This window comes from Hyla sarda, chromosome 5 (assembly GCF_029499605.1).
Source record: "Hyla sarda isolate aHylSar1 chromosome 5, aHylSar1.hap1, whole genome shotgun sequence".
NCBI classification, from domain to species: domain Eukaryota; kingdom Metazoa; phylum Chordata; class Amphibia; order Anura; family Hylidae; genus Hyla; species Hyla sarda.
This window is the reverse complement of record NC_079193.1, coordinates 268,040,389-268,059,113: the sequence shown is the minus strand read 5'-3', so window position 1 is coordinate 268,059,113 and position 18,725 is coordinate 268,040,389. Positions and strand designations below refer to the sequence as shown.

General features: G+C 47.5%; 1 protein-coding gene and 1 pseudogene across 1 annotated transcript in view; both read right to left on the bottom strand.

Annotated features, from left to right (window-relative positions):
* Positions 1-4,766: 4,766 nt before the first annotated feature.
* On the bottom strand, positions 4,767-4,943 carry LOC130275212 (U2 spliceosomal RNA; annotated as a pseudogene).
* Positions 4,944-10,755: 5,812 nt separating this feature from the next.
* Positions 10,756-18,725, bottom strand: part of THOC1 (THO complex subunit 1) — a 79,733-nt gene continuing 71,763 nt past the window's right edge. The window contains exons 19-21 of the mRNA XM_056521678.1: positions 17,515-17,662; positions 12,214-12,292; positions 10,756-11,239 (exon numbers count right to left, since the gene is read on the bottom strand). Of these exons, the coding sequence (XP_056377653.1) occupies positions 10,944-11,239; positions 12,214-12,292; positions 17,515-17,662 (523 nt within the window). The 3' untranslated portion in view covers positions 10,756-10,943. The remainder of the gene's footprint in view (positions 11,240-12,213; positions 12,293-17,514; positions 17,663-18,725) is intronic.

The window sequence follows — 18,725 nt, the reverse complement described above, 5'->3', positions numbered from 1 at the left end:
AAACAAATGGACGAGAATATTTCTGAGGCGACTGGTGGCAAGAGCTCCTTGTTGCCCCAAAATTGGGCGCGTCACACTGATTCGTGCAGAAAGACTTCTTCCATCCGCTCCTTTACCTCTGGCTGCACGGACACGCCGGCGGCCTCCCAGGAAGGAAAGCCTCTTCCTTCAAAACTTGTGCCCCCCTGGAAATAAGGTCCTCGATCGGGCTGCTTTATTTCCAAGTCCAGTAAACTCAAGCATCCCACTGCCTGAAGGGGCGCCCCCAGTCGGGGGTTTGCTGTCAGGTGGGCGGTCTCTGTGCCTCTTTCAAGACACTTTGTTGGCACAGGTGCAAGACTCCTGGGTTTGGGACTTTGTTTCCCAGGGCTACCGGATAGAGTTTAGTTCTACTCTCTGGGATTGTTCTTGTCCCTTCCTGCAGTCTCCTGCCCTAGCTGCGGTTTTTCAGTTCGCTCTTCACACCCTTCTGTCCCAAGCCCGAATTATACTTCTGGTGAATTAGAGACACACCTTGCATTTGGGAGTTTGTCTTCTTTGCCACCTGGTGCTGGTCTCCCTTTACTCTTGCATGAAAGTGCTGGGCAGGATGGTGTTGTGGTGGTGGCAATGGAAGCAGTTCCTTTTGCCCAGTTACGGTATCGCCCTCTCCAATTGGCCATCCTCTCGTGATGGGAGAGGTCCCCAATTTCTCTCAAGATCCGGCTTCCCCTCAGGGAATGCTGTTCCCTTCTCTGGTGGCTTCGATCGCCTCTCCTCCAGGAGGGTTGTTCCTTTCTGCCACTTCGCTGGCAGGTCTTGACCATGGACGCGAGCCTTCTCAGTTGGGGGGGGGGAGAATGTTCCAGGAAAGGATGGTTCAAGGTCAGTGGACCCCTATGGGGAGGCCCATCTCTGTTAATGTTTTTGAGCTTCAGGCGATATCTCTCTGTCTTCACTGTTCCAGTTTGGGTCTAGACTGCATGTATCAATCACCAAAGAGGCAATCGTGGAAAAGTCCAAGATCCTTGCCTGGGTGGAACATCACGTCCCCTCCATCTCAGCGGTACAGATTCCAGGGGTGGATAACTGGGAGGTGGACTTTCCACGGCCGACCCCCAGGAGTGTTCCTTTCACCCGGAAGTCTTTGCGCAGATATGCAGCCGCTGGTGGACTCCGGCCGTGGACCTGTTTACGTCCCGTCTGAACCGTCAGGTTTTGTAGCCAGGTCCCGTGACTCTAGTGCTGGTGATCCCTTGGACCACCTTTTCCCTTCCCTATCTCTTCCCCCCCCCCCCCCCCCTCCTCCTTACTCTCCACCTTGATCTTCTGGACAACCCTGGGAAGGAGAGAATCTCCGCGATTCTAGTGGCTCAGGATTGGCCCTGCCGCTCATAATAAATCTTGTCACTGACATCTCCTTGTGTCTTCCAGGGAACCCTCTGCCACCCCAATTCACTTCCACTGCATTTGATGGTGTGTGGGTTGAAACTGCAGTATTGAGGGCTCAGGGTTTTTCGACCCGAGTCATTTGTACCATGGTTCGTGTACGGAAGGCATCTTCCACCAGGATATACCATTGCACCTGGCGGGCCTATTTTTGCTGGTGTGAGAAGTCCCTATCTCCCACTATTTTTTATTTTTTTTTCCCCTGCTGAACCTTCTGTCCTCTTTGCAAGCCGGGTTGGAAACACGTGTTGGCGCCTTCCATTCTCTTTCACCTGCCTCTGGTGTCTAATCCACATGTCCGCATGTTTTTGCAAGGCATGGCCTATGAGGCTCCGGAGTACCGTTCTCCCAAGCCACCCTGGGATCTGAACCTCGTACTGGATCCCTTGCAGGATGCCCTTGTCGCAGTTATGCCCATCAGGCGCATCTCGGAATTGGCAGCTCTCTTCTGCTGTTGCCCCTTCCTGGTTCTTCATCAGGATAAGGTGGTTCTTTGTCCCTTACCTTCTTTCCTGCCTAGGGGTGTTTCCTCTTTCCACCTGAATAAGGATATCGTCCTTTCCTTGTTATGCTCAAACCCCCCCCCGAGCGCTCTTTCTATAAGTTGGACATAGTCTGGGCTATTCAGGATTATCTGTCGGTTACTTTTTCCTTCCTGCTTTGTGACTCTCTGTTCGTGCTCCAGGAAGGGCAGTGCTGGGGGCCTCTAAGGTGACCATCGCGCAGGGGATACGGTTCGCCATTTCGGAGGTTTATCGCTGCAAGGGGAGAGTTACCCCTTTTCAGGGAACTACCCATGCATTGGGGGCCTCCTGGGCAGTCAGCAATAAGGCTTCTGCTCTGCAGGTGTGCAAGGCGGCTACTTGGTCCCCCTTGCACACTAGCTAAGTTCTATCAGGTTCATACATTTGCATCTGTCGACGCGGGACTTTGCCGCAAGGTTTTGCAGGCAGCAGTGGCTGTTATCTGCCTGAATTTGTTCGGTTTGAGCTGCTGTTTTCCCACCCCAGGGATTGATTTGGGCCATCCTATGGTTCCTTTGTCCCCAATGAAGTGATCAAGAAAAGTAGAATTTTTTTTTGTACTAGCCGTGAAAACTCAGAGCCTTCATTGGGGGGGGGGCGCGCTGCTAACTTTTTTTTTTCCCTTTTGCCTAGTGTCAGCAGCATATACCCATGGTTCTTGTGTCCCCAAATGAAGGCTCTGAGAGAAGATTTTACCGTGAGTACAAAAAAAAAAAAAAAAATCACTTTGTACTGACTCACCCCGAAAGAGGATGGACATGCCACATCGAGACTGATGTAGAACCTCAGGGGGCCAAAAACAGCCCACACAAGAGCCAGGAGGAGAAAGTCTTGAGACACTCCAAGTAAAGAGACCGCTGGAGAGCAAGAGCAGAGAGTTAACTGAGAACACCCTCCTGAAAATGGAAAAGGGGGAGAACAACTAGCAGAAATTGCACAAGGACTGCCAGGACGTCGTCTAAGCAAGAGTTACCCTGAAGAAAAGTGCCACATGAGGGTCAGGGTAACTGGATTAGAAACCACGCCAGGATTGCAGACACCCCACCCAGAAAAATTGGGGGGGGAAGCAGAAAACAACCCAGCAGAGCCACTACGCCAAATCCAGCAGCATTCTGCCAGAGGTGGGAGGAGAGTGGTGTCTGCCTAGGGTGGGAGTTGAACCCAGGCCTCCCGCATGGCAGGAGAGAAATGTACTACTGACCTACCAATGCTCTGCCATCAAAAAAAAAAAAAAAAAAGAAACCATCTGATGCAAGGAGGCTGGAGGACGACGGCTGAAAGAACTAAAACGGGAACAGTACAAGACCTGCAAAACTTCTAGGAAGGAGAAGTGGAATGGCTAAAATCTGGATGGTAGGCAGCCCTGCAAAACACCCCGAGGCTGGTAACAGAAGGGGTCATCGAGATGGCTGGACACGCCATAGGAGGGATCATATAAGACAGTCAATACTTTGCCTTGAAGAGAAGAAATGCAATAACCACAGGAGAAAAAATAGACCACCAACAAAATCCGCCAGGGGGCGAACAATGACCACATGATCAATAGCAGGCATCATATAGTAGGCAATAGAAAGAGGTAGCAAGACCACTAACACCCATTCCATGGATAAAAATGTGATGGATGATCCAGCCGGAGTAGAAGAGTAACTAAGCTCACCATTACGCCTCTTCTGGGATGGGGAATGTGAACCCTGGACTAGCCAGTCAGAATCCACTACGCCCTGACCTGGATACACCTTCACCCCACTACCCTGCGAACAACTCCCCTCGTGGAAGAGAAAAGGCTGTAGTGACCCGTGCAGGTAATCCTCAAACCTGCCCAGCGGTCGCCATGACTGGCCAGAGCCTGGTGAATACGCAGGGTCACTCTACAGAGCCCCTCATACCAGTAGCAGGGTACTAGAACTGCCACCGCGAAAGAGGCAATCATGGTATGGCCTTCCGGCCAGAACAATAGCAGACACCACTGTACACCCATGTTACATCACACATTGGCAGTGTGAAAGTGGTCCCTGTTGAAAGAAGGTGGGACAGTCATTGGACACCTCCGACAGGTAGTGGGGGACTAGAATCTCAGCCACAAATGTGGCAGACCGCATGCTCCCCCCGGACATTATAGAGAGTGCTCAATACACGCAGGATCACCCCCTCCCCCATGCAGTAGAGTACCGGAACTGCCAATGCAAACTGACATTGTGCTGTCCATGGGCATTGCAGAGGGTGCTTTCTACATCGTCCACTCACACATATAGTGGGGTCCCAGAACTGCAGCCGCGGATGCGGCAGGTTTTACATACTCCCTAGGAGTCATAGAGGGTCCATTGTACATCGGTCTACTCTCACTCACAGTGGAGTGCCGGAACTGCAGCTGTGGCAGATGACACACTCACCATTTTACACTGGACTAGCCCACGGAAGCTGCAGAGACTCTCACTCACGCCATGTCACCCCATTCAGATACCTCGCACAGGTAGAGGGGAGAACGCAACTTCAGGCGCAGCAGACTTGGCACTGGTAGTGAAGGAAACAGGTAGGGTGTTGCCAGGTTTCCTGGGTTAATGGTAGCATGGCGAGCCACGCTGATGACTATCCCTAAGTCTGGACCTCTGTCAAAATCCCATACCCCAGTAAAATGACCAACCAGGTCACTACAGAAAATGGGCCAGGGCCTAAAACCATCGCGCAGAAAACAGGTGCGAGGAAGCACATGGCTGCAGACCGCATTTATGCATACAAAATGGTACAGTGCAAAGGTTAAGTGCCGCAAACATACGGATCAAGGCCCTAATATTTTGACAGATTGTAAAGATTTGTGGGAGGTGCACTGTACCCAAAGATACTGCCATTATCAGGTCAATGCATAGGGTGAAGGAACCAAGCCCCGTTCTCAAAAATGTATTTAATATGTGGTCCCCAGATTGGACGTATCAGATATTAAACTGATAAAAACAGATACTACACCTGATCTTAGCTGAAAGGGCGACAAGTGATCTGCCCTCAAGGCAGGGGGTGCGAGTTGCCAGGCAACCCCAGGCCACAGAAGGATACTTCAAACCGCTGAAGTGAACGGAGCAGGTGAAGGGCCATAGAAAAACTATGCAACTGTAATAACCATGTGTGGCCACTAGAGGGGGCCTAACACAAGAGAGCAAACAGTTCTTAAAGAGTACCTGTCATCAACAAAAACGTTTAATATGTTGTTCATAATCATTAATGAAGAGATATCGTAATATATCTTCATTACAAAATATTTTTATACCAGTTTTTTCATTTTATACTTTTGGCCACTAGGGGTCAACTCTTCTATGCCTGGTCTGTAGGCAGCTTCCTATGCTTTTCATAGTAAGTGTACAGCTTTTAGGACTAATGCTGAAAGGGTTCTGGTCTTTCCACCGGAAGTTCAGTACTCTCAGCTCAGGACTCGCTCCCAGCCTGTGAGCTGAGAGTACTGAACTTCCGGTGGAAGGACCAGAATCCTTTCAGCATTAGTCCTAAAAGCTGTACACTTACTATGAAACGCATAGGAAGCTACCTGCAGACCAGGCATAGAAGAGTGACTCCTAGTGGCCAAAAGTATAAAATGAAAAAACTGGTATAAATATTAATATTTTTTAATGAAGGTATATTACAATATCTCTTCATTAATGCTTATGAGCAACATATTAAAAGTTTTTGTTGATGACAGGTACTCTTTAACACAGTGACTGGAGGGCACAGAGTGCCCATGAAGGTGGTATTTTTTTTAACCCCTTAAGGACCAAGCGTTTTTCCATTTTTGCACTTTAGTTATTTCCTCCCTACCTTTTAAAAATCATAACCCTTTCAAATTTGCACCTAAAAATCCATATGATTGCTTATTTTTTGCACCACCAATTCTACTTTGTAATGACATCAGTCATTTTATCCAAAAATCTACGGCGAAACGAAAAAAAAAAAAATCATTGTGCGACAAAATTGAAGAAAAAATGCCATTTTATAATTTTGGGGGCTTCTGTTTCTACGCCGTACATTTTTCGGTAAAAATGACACCTTATCTTTCTTCTGTAGGTCCATAAGATTAAAATGATACCCTACTTATATAGGTTTGATTTTGTCGTACTTCTGGAAAAAAACTAAACTACATGCAGGAAAATGTATACGTTTAAAATTGTCATCTTCTGACCCCTATAACTTTTAAAAATTTTCCGTGTACAGGGCGGTATGATGGCTCATTTTTTGCACCGTGATCTGAAGTTTTTAACGGTACCATTTTTGTATTGATCAGACTTTTTAATTGCTTTTTATTATTTTTTTCATGATATAAAAAGTGACAATACACAATTTTGGATTTTGGAATTTTTTTGCGCATATGCCATTGAAAGTGCGGTTTAATTAACAATATATATTGTTTTTATAATTTGGACATTTCCGCACGCGACGATATCACATTTTTATTTTTAAACTTTTTTTTTTTTTTTTTTTTATGGGAAAAGGGGGGTGATTCAAACTTATTAGGGAAGGGGTTAAATGATCTTTATTAACTTTTAGCAATGTTATAGCTTCCATAGGGGGCTATAACACTGCACACACTGGTCTTTTACATTGATCTTTATTATCCCATAGGATAACATAGATCAATGATTCTGCTGCTTGACTGCTCATGCCTGGATCTCAGGCACTGAGCAGTCATTCGGCAATCGGAGACCAGGAGGCAGGTAATGGGCCCCTTCTCGTGTGCTACAGATGTTCGGGGTGCCGGGCCTGACCTGCTATAAGGCGGAGCCACGCCGTACCGGTACGTCCTTGGTCCTTAAGTGGTTAAATATACACTGCTCAAAAAAATAAAGGGAACATTTAAACAACACAATGTAACTCCAAGTCAATCACACTGATTGACAATCAATTTCACATGCTGTTGTGCAAGTGGGACAGACAAAAGGTGGAAATGATCGGCAATTAGCAAGACACCCCCAATAAAGGAGTGGTTCTGTGGGTGGTGACCACAGACCACTTCTCAGTTCCTATGCTTCCTGGCTGATGTTTTGGTCACTTTTGAATGCTGGCGGTGCTTTCACTCTAGTGGTAGCATGAGACTGAGTCTACAACCCACACAAGTGGCTCAGGTAGCCTTTGGAAAATGACCTCCAGCAGGCCACAAATGTGCACGTGTCCACTCAAACGGTCAGAAACAGACTCCATGAGGGTGGTATGAGGCCCTGACGTCTACAGGTGGGGGTTATGCTTACAGCCCAACACCGTGCAGGACATTTGCCAGAGAACACCAAGATTGGCAAATTCGCCACTGGTGCCCTGTGCTATTCACAGATGAAAGCAGGTTCACACTGAGCACATGTGACCGACGTGACAGTCTGGAGACACTGGGGAGATCGCTCTGCTGCCTGCAACATTCTCGAGCATGACCGGTTTGGCGGTGGGTCAGTAATGGTGTGGCATTTCTTTGGGGGGGGGGGGGGGGGGCACACCATGTGTGGGGCCCTCCATGTGCTTGCCAGAGATAGCCTGACTGCCATTAGGTACCGAGATGAGATCCTCAAACCCCTTGTGAGACCATATGCTGGTTCGGACCTGGATTCCTCCTAATGCAAGACAATGCTAGACCTCATGTGGCTGTAGGGTGTCAGCAGTTCCTGCAAGAGGAAGGCATTGATGCTATGGACTAGCCCGCCCGTTCCCCAGACCTGAATCCGATTGAGCACATCTGGGACATCATGTCTCTCTCCATCCACCAATGCCACGTTGCACCACAGACTGTCCAGGAGTTGGGAGGACATCCCTCAGGAGACCATCCACCACCTCATCAGAAGCATGCCCAGGCATTGTAGACCGGTCATATGGGCACGTGGAGGCCACACACACTACTGAGCCTCATTTTGACTTGTTTTAAGGACATTACATCAAAGTTGGATCAGCCTGTAGTGTGGTTTTCCACTTTGATTTTGAGTGTGACTCCACATCTATACCTCCATTGGATATGGAAATTTGATTTCCATTGATAATTTTGGTGTGATTTTGTTGTCAGCACATTCAACTTCAACAAGTATTTCATACGATTAGTTAATTCATCTTCATTATTTTTTTTGAGCAGTGTATTAATATGCAGACCGCGCAGCCCTCAGGAACAAAGTGCACACTGGTGAAAACATGCCCCCAGGTTCTGCCGAAGATGGCCTACAGTAAGGAAGATGCCGAGGGCTAAATTTATGGAGCGCCTGTGGGACGCCGACTGCCAGGAATAGCAGCGAGCTGGACACCATGCCTCCCCAGAGAGCAGGCCGGGGACCTAACGGGGTCTCAGCTGCATGATCAGGGTGCCGGCAGCCGGGAAAAGAGAAGGAACGCTGCAAACCGGGTCTCCCCAACCCCGTCCCCACTGCTGCACTGCCCGGCCAGGGACCAGAGACTCGCCGCCCATAGATGGTCCAGCGTGTAAAGGCAATGAAACGCAGCTAGGCCTGGCCGAAATACTGGTACAACGGGGGGGGGGGGGGGGGGGGGGGGGTTTGGGGGGGTAGAGTAGAGTGGTGAGGAGGTAATGAAGTACAGCCAGTCTTCAGCCAGCTTATGGCCATCCTGTATCATGCCAAGTTGCCATAGTGAGGCGGGCAGGGGGGAGACCCAGGGTACTCTGCCAGGTGCTGGCCGTTGGCAGCCAATACTCTATGCACCGTGCCCCTTAATCGCACGTGGGCGATCAGGTAGCTCCATGCTCCTGTCGCCCAACCTAGAAAAATAACAAAAAGGGAAAAAACCTTAACATCCCTAGCTAGAATATAATAAGAGAAAAGACCAGGTCTGGAGAGTTCCAGACCTGTGTCTGCCTCCTTCTGACACTAAGCTAAAACTGATTAGCTCTGTGCCAGTGGGTGGGTATATCCTGCTGGAAGGAGCAGACTTTTTTTTTTGCTTAGGGTCAGCAGCATATACCTATGGTCTCTGTGTTCCCCAATGAGGCGACCAAGAAATATAGTTTGACTGGCGTGTGTGGCTCTGATGGCAGCCATATATACCCATATATAATATCTCCTTGGGGCCTCTGTCTCCTTGTTATTGTTGCTCATACCTTATTCTTGCTTTCCTTTGAAATGCAAGAGAAAGACTAAATATTATGGCTTTAAATCTCTCTGCCTAAGGCCCAGATTTGTCAATGTTTCTGAAACAAAAGATGCCTTGTTTTCCCATAACCAATCACAGCTCATCTTCCTTTTACCACAGCAATCTGAGAAATGAAAACGGAGCTGTAATTAGTTGCTTTGGGGAAACCAGAAAGTTTTTGTCTTATAATGATCATTTTTGGCCAGAATGTTTGTGCCTCCCACACTACCGGAAAATCTACTACAGTATTCAGTCAGACAGACAGAAGGGACTTTTTGAAAGGGTTTAACGACCAACAAGGGGATACATTTTTAGAGGCCAAACCAGCCTTTACTTCCCAAAGCTGCAAACAAGCTAATGCAGTGACCATGGCCAGCTGCTCATGGAAAAGGCACTAAAGGCATGTTCAGGGAACCATAGCTCCAGGTATAGAAGGAGACCATGGACCTGAATATATGCGCAAGGTGCAGTTTTAAAGGCTACTTGAGACCATGATCGGGGCAAGGGGGGGGGGGGGGGGGTTGGATAAGAGGGGAAGAAAAAAAATAAAACTTGTGAGAAGATATAGACAAATAAATACCCCAAATGCATTTGTTAACATTATTTACTAGGTTACGACACACAAAGGTGGGTCACACATGATCAGTTTAACTGAAACCTTTGAAAGCAGAGGCATTTTGATGCCACTGTGCATCTCAGCAGTGGGGTTGGTGGGTGATTTGTTGCATTGCAACGATGAAACCACAGATTGGAGATGAAAACAGAAAAAATATAAAAATCAACAGAAAGGTACAGGGATGTGACTGTACTGCAAAACAGAATTACTGTACTCAGAGATAAAATAAGTTGTAGTTCACATTCTTAACTTACTGTAGATCCTCCTTTCAGCCATAGGAGGGTGCCCAGGACAGCTCCTGACCATTGAAGTGTAAAGAGCAGAAGAGAAATGTGCCAGCCCAACCAAGCACAGGCAGTGGCACTGCAAGTAAAACCAGGCATCCCTCAAGAGATGCAGACTAGAAAGGCCCCTTGAGCTGGGGACTCCCCATGAGTTAAAGACTCGGCCGCATGGAGATTGGAGACAGTCTGCAGTGAAGACAGCACAGAATGCGTCCGTGAGGTAAATGGACTGCTAGGACAATACCTGTCAGACATCTTTGGGCACACACAGGGTCACCGCTTTGGCAACTTCACACTGGTAGTGGGGTATCGGTACTCTATACTGCGGTGGCAGTAAAAGGGAGTGGGTGACCTGCAGTGATAAGAAAGCATGGCAGCATCCTGCTTGATTTCTTATTCCTAGCATCCTCAGGGGGCATTGTGGCTCGTGTGCCAGTTTACGCTGATGACCCCCCCCCCCCCTTGAATAAGGTGAGGGGGTAAACCTCAACCAGCAACTTAAAAGGGAAATTAAAGAAAAAGTCAAATAAAAAAAATGTAGCAGACCTGCAGGAGGATTGCCTCGTATGGACACTAAGCTAAAACTGATTAGCTCACTGTCTACAGGAGGGGTATATACTGTATGTGGGGAGCCAACACTTGTTGCTTAGTGTCCCTTCTAGCTGCAGCATCTTATACCTACAGTCTTCTGTGTCCCCGAATGATACAAACTAGAAATTTGGGCATTGTTTTGGCAAAAAGCTGTAGCTGTAGTCACACTTGACTAAAAAAAAATAGTAAAAGGATACAAAAAATGATCAACAACTAAATGGGAAAAAATATTTTATTACATGTCCTCCATGAATGGCAGCTTCATTAAAAAAAAATGAAAGAAAAAAAAATATATATCCTACAAAGTTCCAAACATTACAAAACTTTACTTTGCACGTCAGTAATACGAGATGGTGCTACCCAAAAGGAATGATGTATGTATTCCCTGAATACACAAATTCAACAGGTTTATGTTCCGTTTTCACTGTCACTGCACAGGTTTTCCACCAGGTCACTCAGCTGAGCCTGACTTAAAGCGGCATTCAGATTTTCGACAGTTGCATGAGCACCCTCTCGATCCTGCCAAGCGACCAGCAGGAGTTTAGCCCTCATCTTTACATCCTCACTGTCAGATTCAATGCTGTGAATGTCTGAGTCTTTCATCTCTAAGTGAGGGGCCAAAGTCTTCCACTGCTCTCCAAGCTTGTTAGCAAGAGACTCGATGAGATCACCAGTGACTACCTTCTGCTGCTGGACTTCTGGACCTGGAAGAGCATATAAAAGGGTTTGATTTTGTGACATTCTGTAAAATAATAAAACAAACAAAATGGCTGAAGGTTATGTATGTTCTCTATTCATGCACCTACCCAGGTTTGACCTCCCTTCTTTGCCTCGGTTTCTTTTTATTTATTTATTTTTTATCTATTTTATCTTAATGACATGGAAAAGGACTAAGGAGTGACAGTAAATTTAACTGTAGCAACAAGTGTCAGACAGTTGCTGCCAAGCCAAATAAAATCATGGGCTCCATCAAAACGGGCATAGACTTACATGGCAAAGAACTCTGTACACCAGCACAGACAGGGATTCTTTGCTTTACGAGCAGTGAGACTATGGAACTCAGAGGAGGTGGCCATGGTAAATTCAGTAAAAGTTCAAAAGGGGCCTGGATATATTTCTGGAGAGTAATAATACTACAAGTTGAAGATGATGAAGCATTGCATGGCCTATAAAAGTCTCAATATGCTAGTCTGGCAGTCTCCTTCATGACACACACTACCCCCCTGCCCCAGCACACTGCTCTGTACTGATTACAGGAGTCAAGAGTCTACAGAGGGCTAAATAGGTTACTTTGCTTCTGGTAGACATTCTAAGTACTATTCCTAGAGTTGATGCTGGTTGCCAAACTTATTGAATCTCCTATTTATTATATTTTTCAGTGACAAGGAGGCGGAGCCAAGCTGCTCAAGTGCCACCACCTGGCATACCTCCACATTTCTCTCAGAACCTCATTGATGTGCAGGGCTCAAAATATAACATTTGTCTTATGCCCAAATGTTACTAACAAGCCACTCCTTAGGGGTCCTATGCAGCTTATAGAAAAAAAAATGTCAGCTGTTTAATAAATATGGAGCACAACACTTGCTTGAAAGTTCCCCCAATCTTCAGATAGTATCATAATCACTTGGACATTGATGGCGTTAAAAGTATAAATATAACTAGACCTATGAATACTTACTTTCATTGTTTTCCTTCAACAGGGATTCATTATCTTCATCATCCTCATCCTCTCCAGTCTTTATTTCCTCTGAAGGGGGCTAAGAAATTATATATTATTATTACTATGAAAAAAACAACTAAATTACAAAATCTTTACCTCTTGTAAAGTAGAATCAGTCCATAGCTATCGGTAGATGGTGGTGGTAAGGAGTTAGTACTGTTAACAAAAAACTAGACAAGAAGAAACTGTGCCAAAGTGATCGACATGATGATTTGGCTTCTCTTCCATATGTCATGTTACACCAACATTTGGTGCCAAATTGACGGTACACGCAGGTAATAAAGTAGATTTTTAGTACTCCCCGTAAAATCTCTCTCGTAGCCTTCATTGGCTACACCTTACTGATGGGTATATGCTCTTGCCACTAGAGGGTGCTGACACTAGGAAAAAAAAAGTCGGCTCTTCCCTGGCAGGATATACCCGCCCACCTGCAGTGAGGTAATCAGTTTTGTCACAAAGCAGTAGGAGAAGCCAACAAAGAAATACGTCCGAAGGACCATAGAAAGGAATCCCGGATAAACAACCCAAGAACCGGAAAAAATTGTCCGGAAAAAAGATGAAGAAATGGGTGGGTGCGGTGTCCCCCAATGAAGGCTACGAGAAAGAGATTTTATGGAGAGTACAAAAAAAAAAAAAAAAAAAAAAAACTTTTCTCGTTCGCTCTTCACATCCCATCACCTTACTGATGGGATGTACCAAAACAGTCCCCTAGTGTGGGAAAAACAACCACCAGAGAAAAGGAATCAGTCCCGAGACTGAACTCACGTGTCCACAAGGTCTGCAGACGAGCCCCCAGGTCGGAGACACACTAGGCCCAGAAATTGAGCTCCCAGACGATCTCTCGTCCAAGGAGATTGACTAGGACGCCAAAGGAAGGGGCCATCCTCTGTAGAGACCGAAGACACCCGGGTCATATACAGAGACAAGAAACCACAGGAAAAAGAAAGATGGACTTCTGCTCTGAAGAGGTCTGGTGGATGAGAACAAAGACCTGAACAGCCGCAGACCCAAAAACCCCTGTCCCAGGGGCCCATCATGAGCACCCAGAGGGCGACAATAGCCGTACTGACATAATGCGGATGACCTGAATGCCCTCCAACTCGGGAGGACATGGACGCCGAAGGAAGAAAGGAGCAGCAAATACCCTGAAAAGGGGCATCCCGGATACTGGTGAGACCGACAAATAAACTGGAGACGTAGAGTTACCTGGAAGACGAACCCCTGAAGAGTAAGGAAAACAGACGTCTGCGAAAAATCTCTGGGCGACAAACTTCCATGTAAAAACATGAAGAAGTGAAGGAGTGCAGAAGAGAAAGACCGCCCCGACTAATGGGATCCCAAAGGAGTCTTGGCCGGATCACTACACATGCCCCAGACCTGAACCATCACCAAGGCCCAAGGAACCGGAAGAGCCGCCTGAAAAGAAGGCACGCCAGAGCATCCTAGGATAGAGTCCAACCAGTCATAGACCCCAGAGGTCCGAGCGGACCAGAGCACTCTTAAACATCCCGCCAGAACGGGAACAGAGGGGGAAACAAATATGAGAACCCAGCTGGGACTCAGGGTCTGGGTCCAGGAAGGATAACTCCAGAAGACTTTGGTGCCAGTGCAGTACAACTGACACAGACAAAAAAAATGGAAAGGAAGAACACACCCTTTCAGGGAGATTGTACAAACACTCCCAACAGAGGAGAGAGCCAAGGTTGCATGAGCAGCAGTAGATAACCAAAAAACAGAGAGAGCCAGGCTGCAATAGTGGACAGTAAGCACACAAGCCTAGACAGTAAAAAGCACTGTTAAATGCTCTCAGCAAAAAAACAAAAAGGGCCCACCTAAATAGTGGGAACAGCAAGAGTGCATCATCTTGGCGGCAGAAAAAACAATAAAAAAAAAAAAGAGTCCCTCCAGGGAAAACAAGGGTGGTCAATATGAAAACTCAAGTACAGACCCATGCCAAACACCCTGATCCCCATACCTCCTGTGGAAAGGGGATTGGCAAGCGCAGTAGGAGCAGGGAAATGCTGCCCCATAGCCACGGGACAAGTACGGGGTGGACGGAGCCCCCAGGCCCCAGTGGCAACCCATCGCTGTCTGGAGGAGCCACCTTGTGTCCCAAGAGGGATCGGAATCCTGTACACTGGAGCTGGGCAAAAATACAAGATGTGTTGATAGCCATTCCAGACAGTGACGAATAGGTGCCTGAGCCACCCCGGACAGAAACCCCGGAAAAAACACCTGGAGGCATAGGAAGGGGCTGAACTGACTGTCGCACCAGCAGGCCCCATGTCAGAACAGAAGTGCTCCACCACCGCAGAACTGCAGAAACAAAATCACCGGAAGCCCTGAGGCTCACCCCACCGAACAAAAAGAAAGGTGGGCTCTACACCTACAGAGCAGTCTTAGCATATGTAGGAACACAGACATGGGTACCCCACGATAGCAGTGGGGTACCAAGACTTCAGACACGAAAGAAACCACAGACATCCAAGAGACCAATGGTAGTGGAAACCCTGTAGACAACAGTCTGGCTGAACAAGAACATCTCCAGGCGTTTGGCGAAAAGGGAACAGTCAGACAGGGGATAACTGTGCCCCTTTGTCATAGGTGGGAGAGTGGGGAGGCCTAGAAACCCCGCCCCCTGGGAGATAGAGGAAGGCAGAGGAGCCGTGGAATGCATCCCTGACATCCCGTATAGGGTCCGTGGGACACGCTGGGTCAGTTCTACGTATACCGCGCACAGCAGTGGGGTACCGGAACTCCAGCCGCAAATACATCAGCCGTGCAATGTGTGACAGGCAGCTGAAGGACAACTGTCTGGCTTACTGGTATGGATCCATAGTGGACTGCGAGTGATTCCGTCGGGCACGTCGCACAGCGGTGAGGTACCGGAACTCCAGTCACAGATACATCAGCCGTGAGATGTGTGACAGGCAGTGTAGTAAACCCTGTAGACCGCTGTCTGGCTTATTGGAATGCATCCATAATGTACAGCGAGTCAATTCCGTTGGGCACCTCGCAAAGTAGCGAGGTACCGGAAGTCCAGTCGCAGATAAACCAGCCATGTGATGTAGGAAACCATGCAGACCACTGTCTGGCTTACTGGTATGGGTCCATAGTAGACAACGATTCAGCCCGTTGGCACCTCTCATAGTAGTGAGGTACCGGAACTCCACCCGCAGATACATCAGCCGTTTGATGTATGACAGGTGGTGTAGGCAACCATGTAGGACACTGTCTGGCTTACTGGTATGGGTCCATAGTAGACAACGGGACACTCCATCGGATGGCTCACACAGTAGTGAGGTACCGGAACTCCAGCTGCAGATACGTCAGCCGTGTGATGTGTGACAGGCAGCAGAGGAAACCATGCAGACCAAGGTCTGGCTTACTGGTATGGGTCCATAGCAGACAACCAGTCATTCCATCGGGCACCTCGCACTGTAGAGAGGTAACGGAACTCCAGCCACGGGTACATCGGCAGAGTGATGTGTAACAGGCGGCAGAAAAAAAACATGCATACAACAGTATGGTTTACTAGTATGGGTCCATAGTATACTACGGGTCACTCCATCGGGCACCTCGCACCAGCAGTGGGGTACAGAGTGTGAGCCGCGGACGCGGCAGCCATGAAATGAGTAACAGCCGAAACTACTGTTTGGCATAATAATATCAGGTCTAATCCATGCCCACGCAGGAATATTCCCCTGAGGACCATGCGCTGGATGAGTGGATCCGTAGCACTAGCCGCGGATGCGATAGCCTGTAGAGAAGGGAATCCTATAGTATGACTTGCCAAAAACACTCCTAGGATGGATGGCTCGCAGACCTGACAGAAGGGGAATCTTAAAAGAAACCTGAGCATCTGCAAGGAACACAAAAGAACTTGCTCATTGTATGGCACTCAGTGGTAGAAGGGAACATATTGCTGGAATATGACCCCCGGGTTCCAAGGGACTTGAATCCCTAGTAACAACCTGGCATGCCGGTTTTCATATGCTCCATGACAGTGAGCAACAATGCCAGATTAGAATGGATAAGGCTGGTCAAGGCCGCAATAGAAATCAAACTGTATTACAAGTGTTGGCCACAAGAGGGTGCCAAACACCACCAAATGGTCTGAGAAGCTAAGAAATATGTATTAAAACATAAAATAATACATTTCTTTTATTATGTATTAAAATATGCCACAACAACTTGGAAGGGAACATTGGGTGCAGGGCACCCTGCAAAGTGCTGCCCGGAGAAACAATAAGTGGCAGACAGTAAGCCCCTAGAGTGTGCTATAAGTGCCTGCCAAGCCGCTGCTCCAGTAGGGGACAATAGGGGAAGGAGGGCGGAGCTAGAACCTCCAGCAGCGCGCGAGCCGGAGAGGAGGAGGAAGAGGAGGAGCTCTGAGCTCCTTGCTTACGCGTTAAATCGGGGGAAGAAGAAGGGCGGAGCTATACCGCCATAGTCCTGGAGCGCGCTGGTGCAGGTCAATAAGAGAGGCAGCCATGCGCCGCCAGGGCCCTGGACTCCAGCCGGTTGAGCGGAGAAAATCATAACCGGCGAGAGAGAACAGCAAGGCTGATCAGAGGTGAGCCGTGGGGAGGGAGCTGCTGCAAAATGCCGGCGGCTGTCCTCCGCAGGACCTAATAGGGACCTGAAGGAGCCCCAACATGATCTTCCAATAAAGGACAGAGTCCCACTGTAAGAGGGAGGGAGGAAGTCACATGCAACACACCATGCTGAGACAGACAGGATGAGCAGGGAAGATAGGGCGACCTGGACTCTAGGTACAACCCCAGACACTGGCCGTTGGCAGGAAGGGGTTAAAGGTGCATACTTTTATGACGCATGCCCCTTAGCCGCATATGGGAGAACAGGTAGTGCTATGCTCCTGAACCCACACCTGAAAAAGGAAACAAAAAGGGAGTAAAGAACCTAATTAAACAGCCTTTACTAATCAGCCTCCTGCTGACACTAGCTAAAACTGATTACCTCACTGCATGTGGGCAGGTATATCCTGCCAGGGAGGAGCCGACTTTTTTCCCTAGTGTCAGTGCCTCCTAGTGGAAAGAGCATATACCCATCAGTAAGGAGTCCCCCCCCCCCCCCCCCCCCCCGAAGAGCGGCAGAGAAAAATTTGGCACCATTTACAACTGCCCTTTTTCAAGCAATTTAAAGAAGTAAAACATAAAATGTGTCTAAAACGCACATTTGTTCCAGAAATCTTCACTCATTTTGCTTAGTAAGCTTGTCAGAATGTGCTGTACTTACAGGCAATTCTTTTGCTATCTTGATCACCATGTTCTCCAGATATTCAGGTAAGCTCTTAAACTGTTGGTTGGTAGGCTGGAAGAAATGGGGGCTTCTACGGGCCAGAAGCCTCAGAGCTCTCCAGCCATAATTGGAGTTATTTACCACTCTGTAAAAAAGAAAAATGCATTCATGGTACAGTGATCGGAAAAGGCAGCAAGTGTGGTCCTCCTTTACTTTACAATAAGAAAAAAAAAAAAAATAATTGATTAGTTTACATTCTTCTTTTTTTACGTTGTCATAACTCTAGCATTGCCTTTCTGACAAAAGCAACCACTGTCTCACTGTCTAAAGAAGGAGCAATGGATTAGAACTGTACAATAGCACCATCTTAAATCAGGAAAGCAATTGCTAGAATGGAAAGCATATAATAGAGGTAGTAGAAGGATGCACTCACCCGGTAAACTTGCTTGAAGGAATACTTATTCACAAACAGCATATAAAACGTACAGCGGGTAGAAACAGAGCAGCGGCCTCACAGCGATAGACTGTTTCCTGCGCCCAAGCGCACTTCCTTGGGCTGCCGATCTGCGCCGCCGCTTACAGGTGAGTATTAAATATGTGAGTATCTAAACAAATACAAGCAACGGTGCAAAACGAAGTAAAACCAATTATAAAAATTAACTGAGGTCATTGCGGTAATTAAGACCAGTCGACCCCAGGGCTTCCAGTCTGAGGATCCATCTTGCCTCACACTGGAGCAGTATTTTGTGGCGATCAACTCCATTTTTTGGACATTCAATCTTTTCCAAGCCTGCAAATTTCAATACATTCCCATGACACTCATTAATGTGGGAAATAAGCCTGGGAGCACCTTTGCCAGTATAAATGGACCTTAGATGCTCTCTCACACGTATGAACAGGCTCCTAATAGTTTTACCCACATATATGAATTCACACGGGCAAAATACAGTCAGCCAGCGACTCTTGTTTTTCTCAGAAGCCGCATTACGTCTCTCATTTTTCTTGACATTATCTCCCAATGTGGTGCTCTTCCTAAACGTGATGAGGGGCTGACTGCTCGCCACTTGTTCTAATAAGGGGTCCCTCGGGAGCATAAGCCAGTTGCGTCTAATTGCATGATTGTGTTCATGTTACTATTGGCAATAGTAAAGTGTTTCTGTTCACACTACAAGACACTCTTCTTTGATTTTAACAGAGTGGATCTTTCT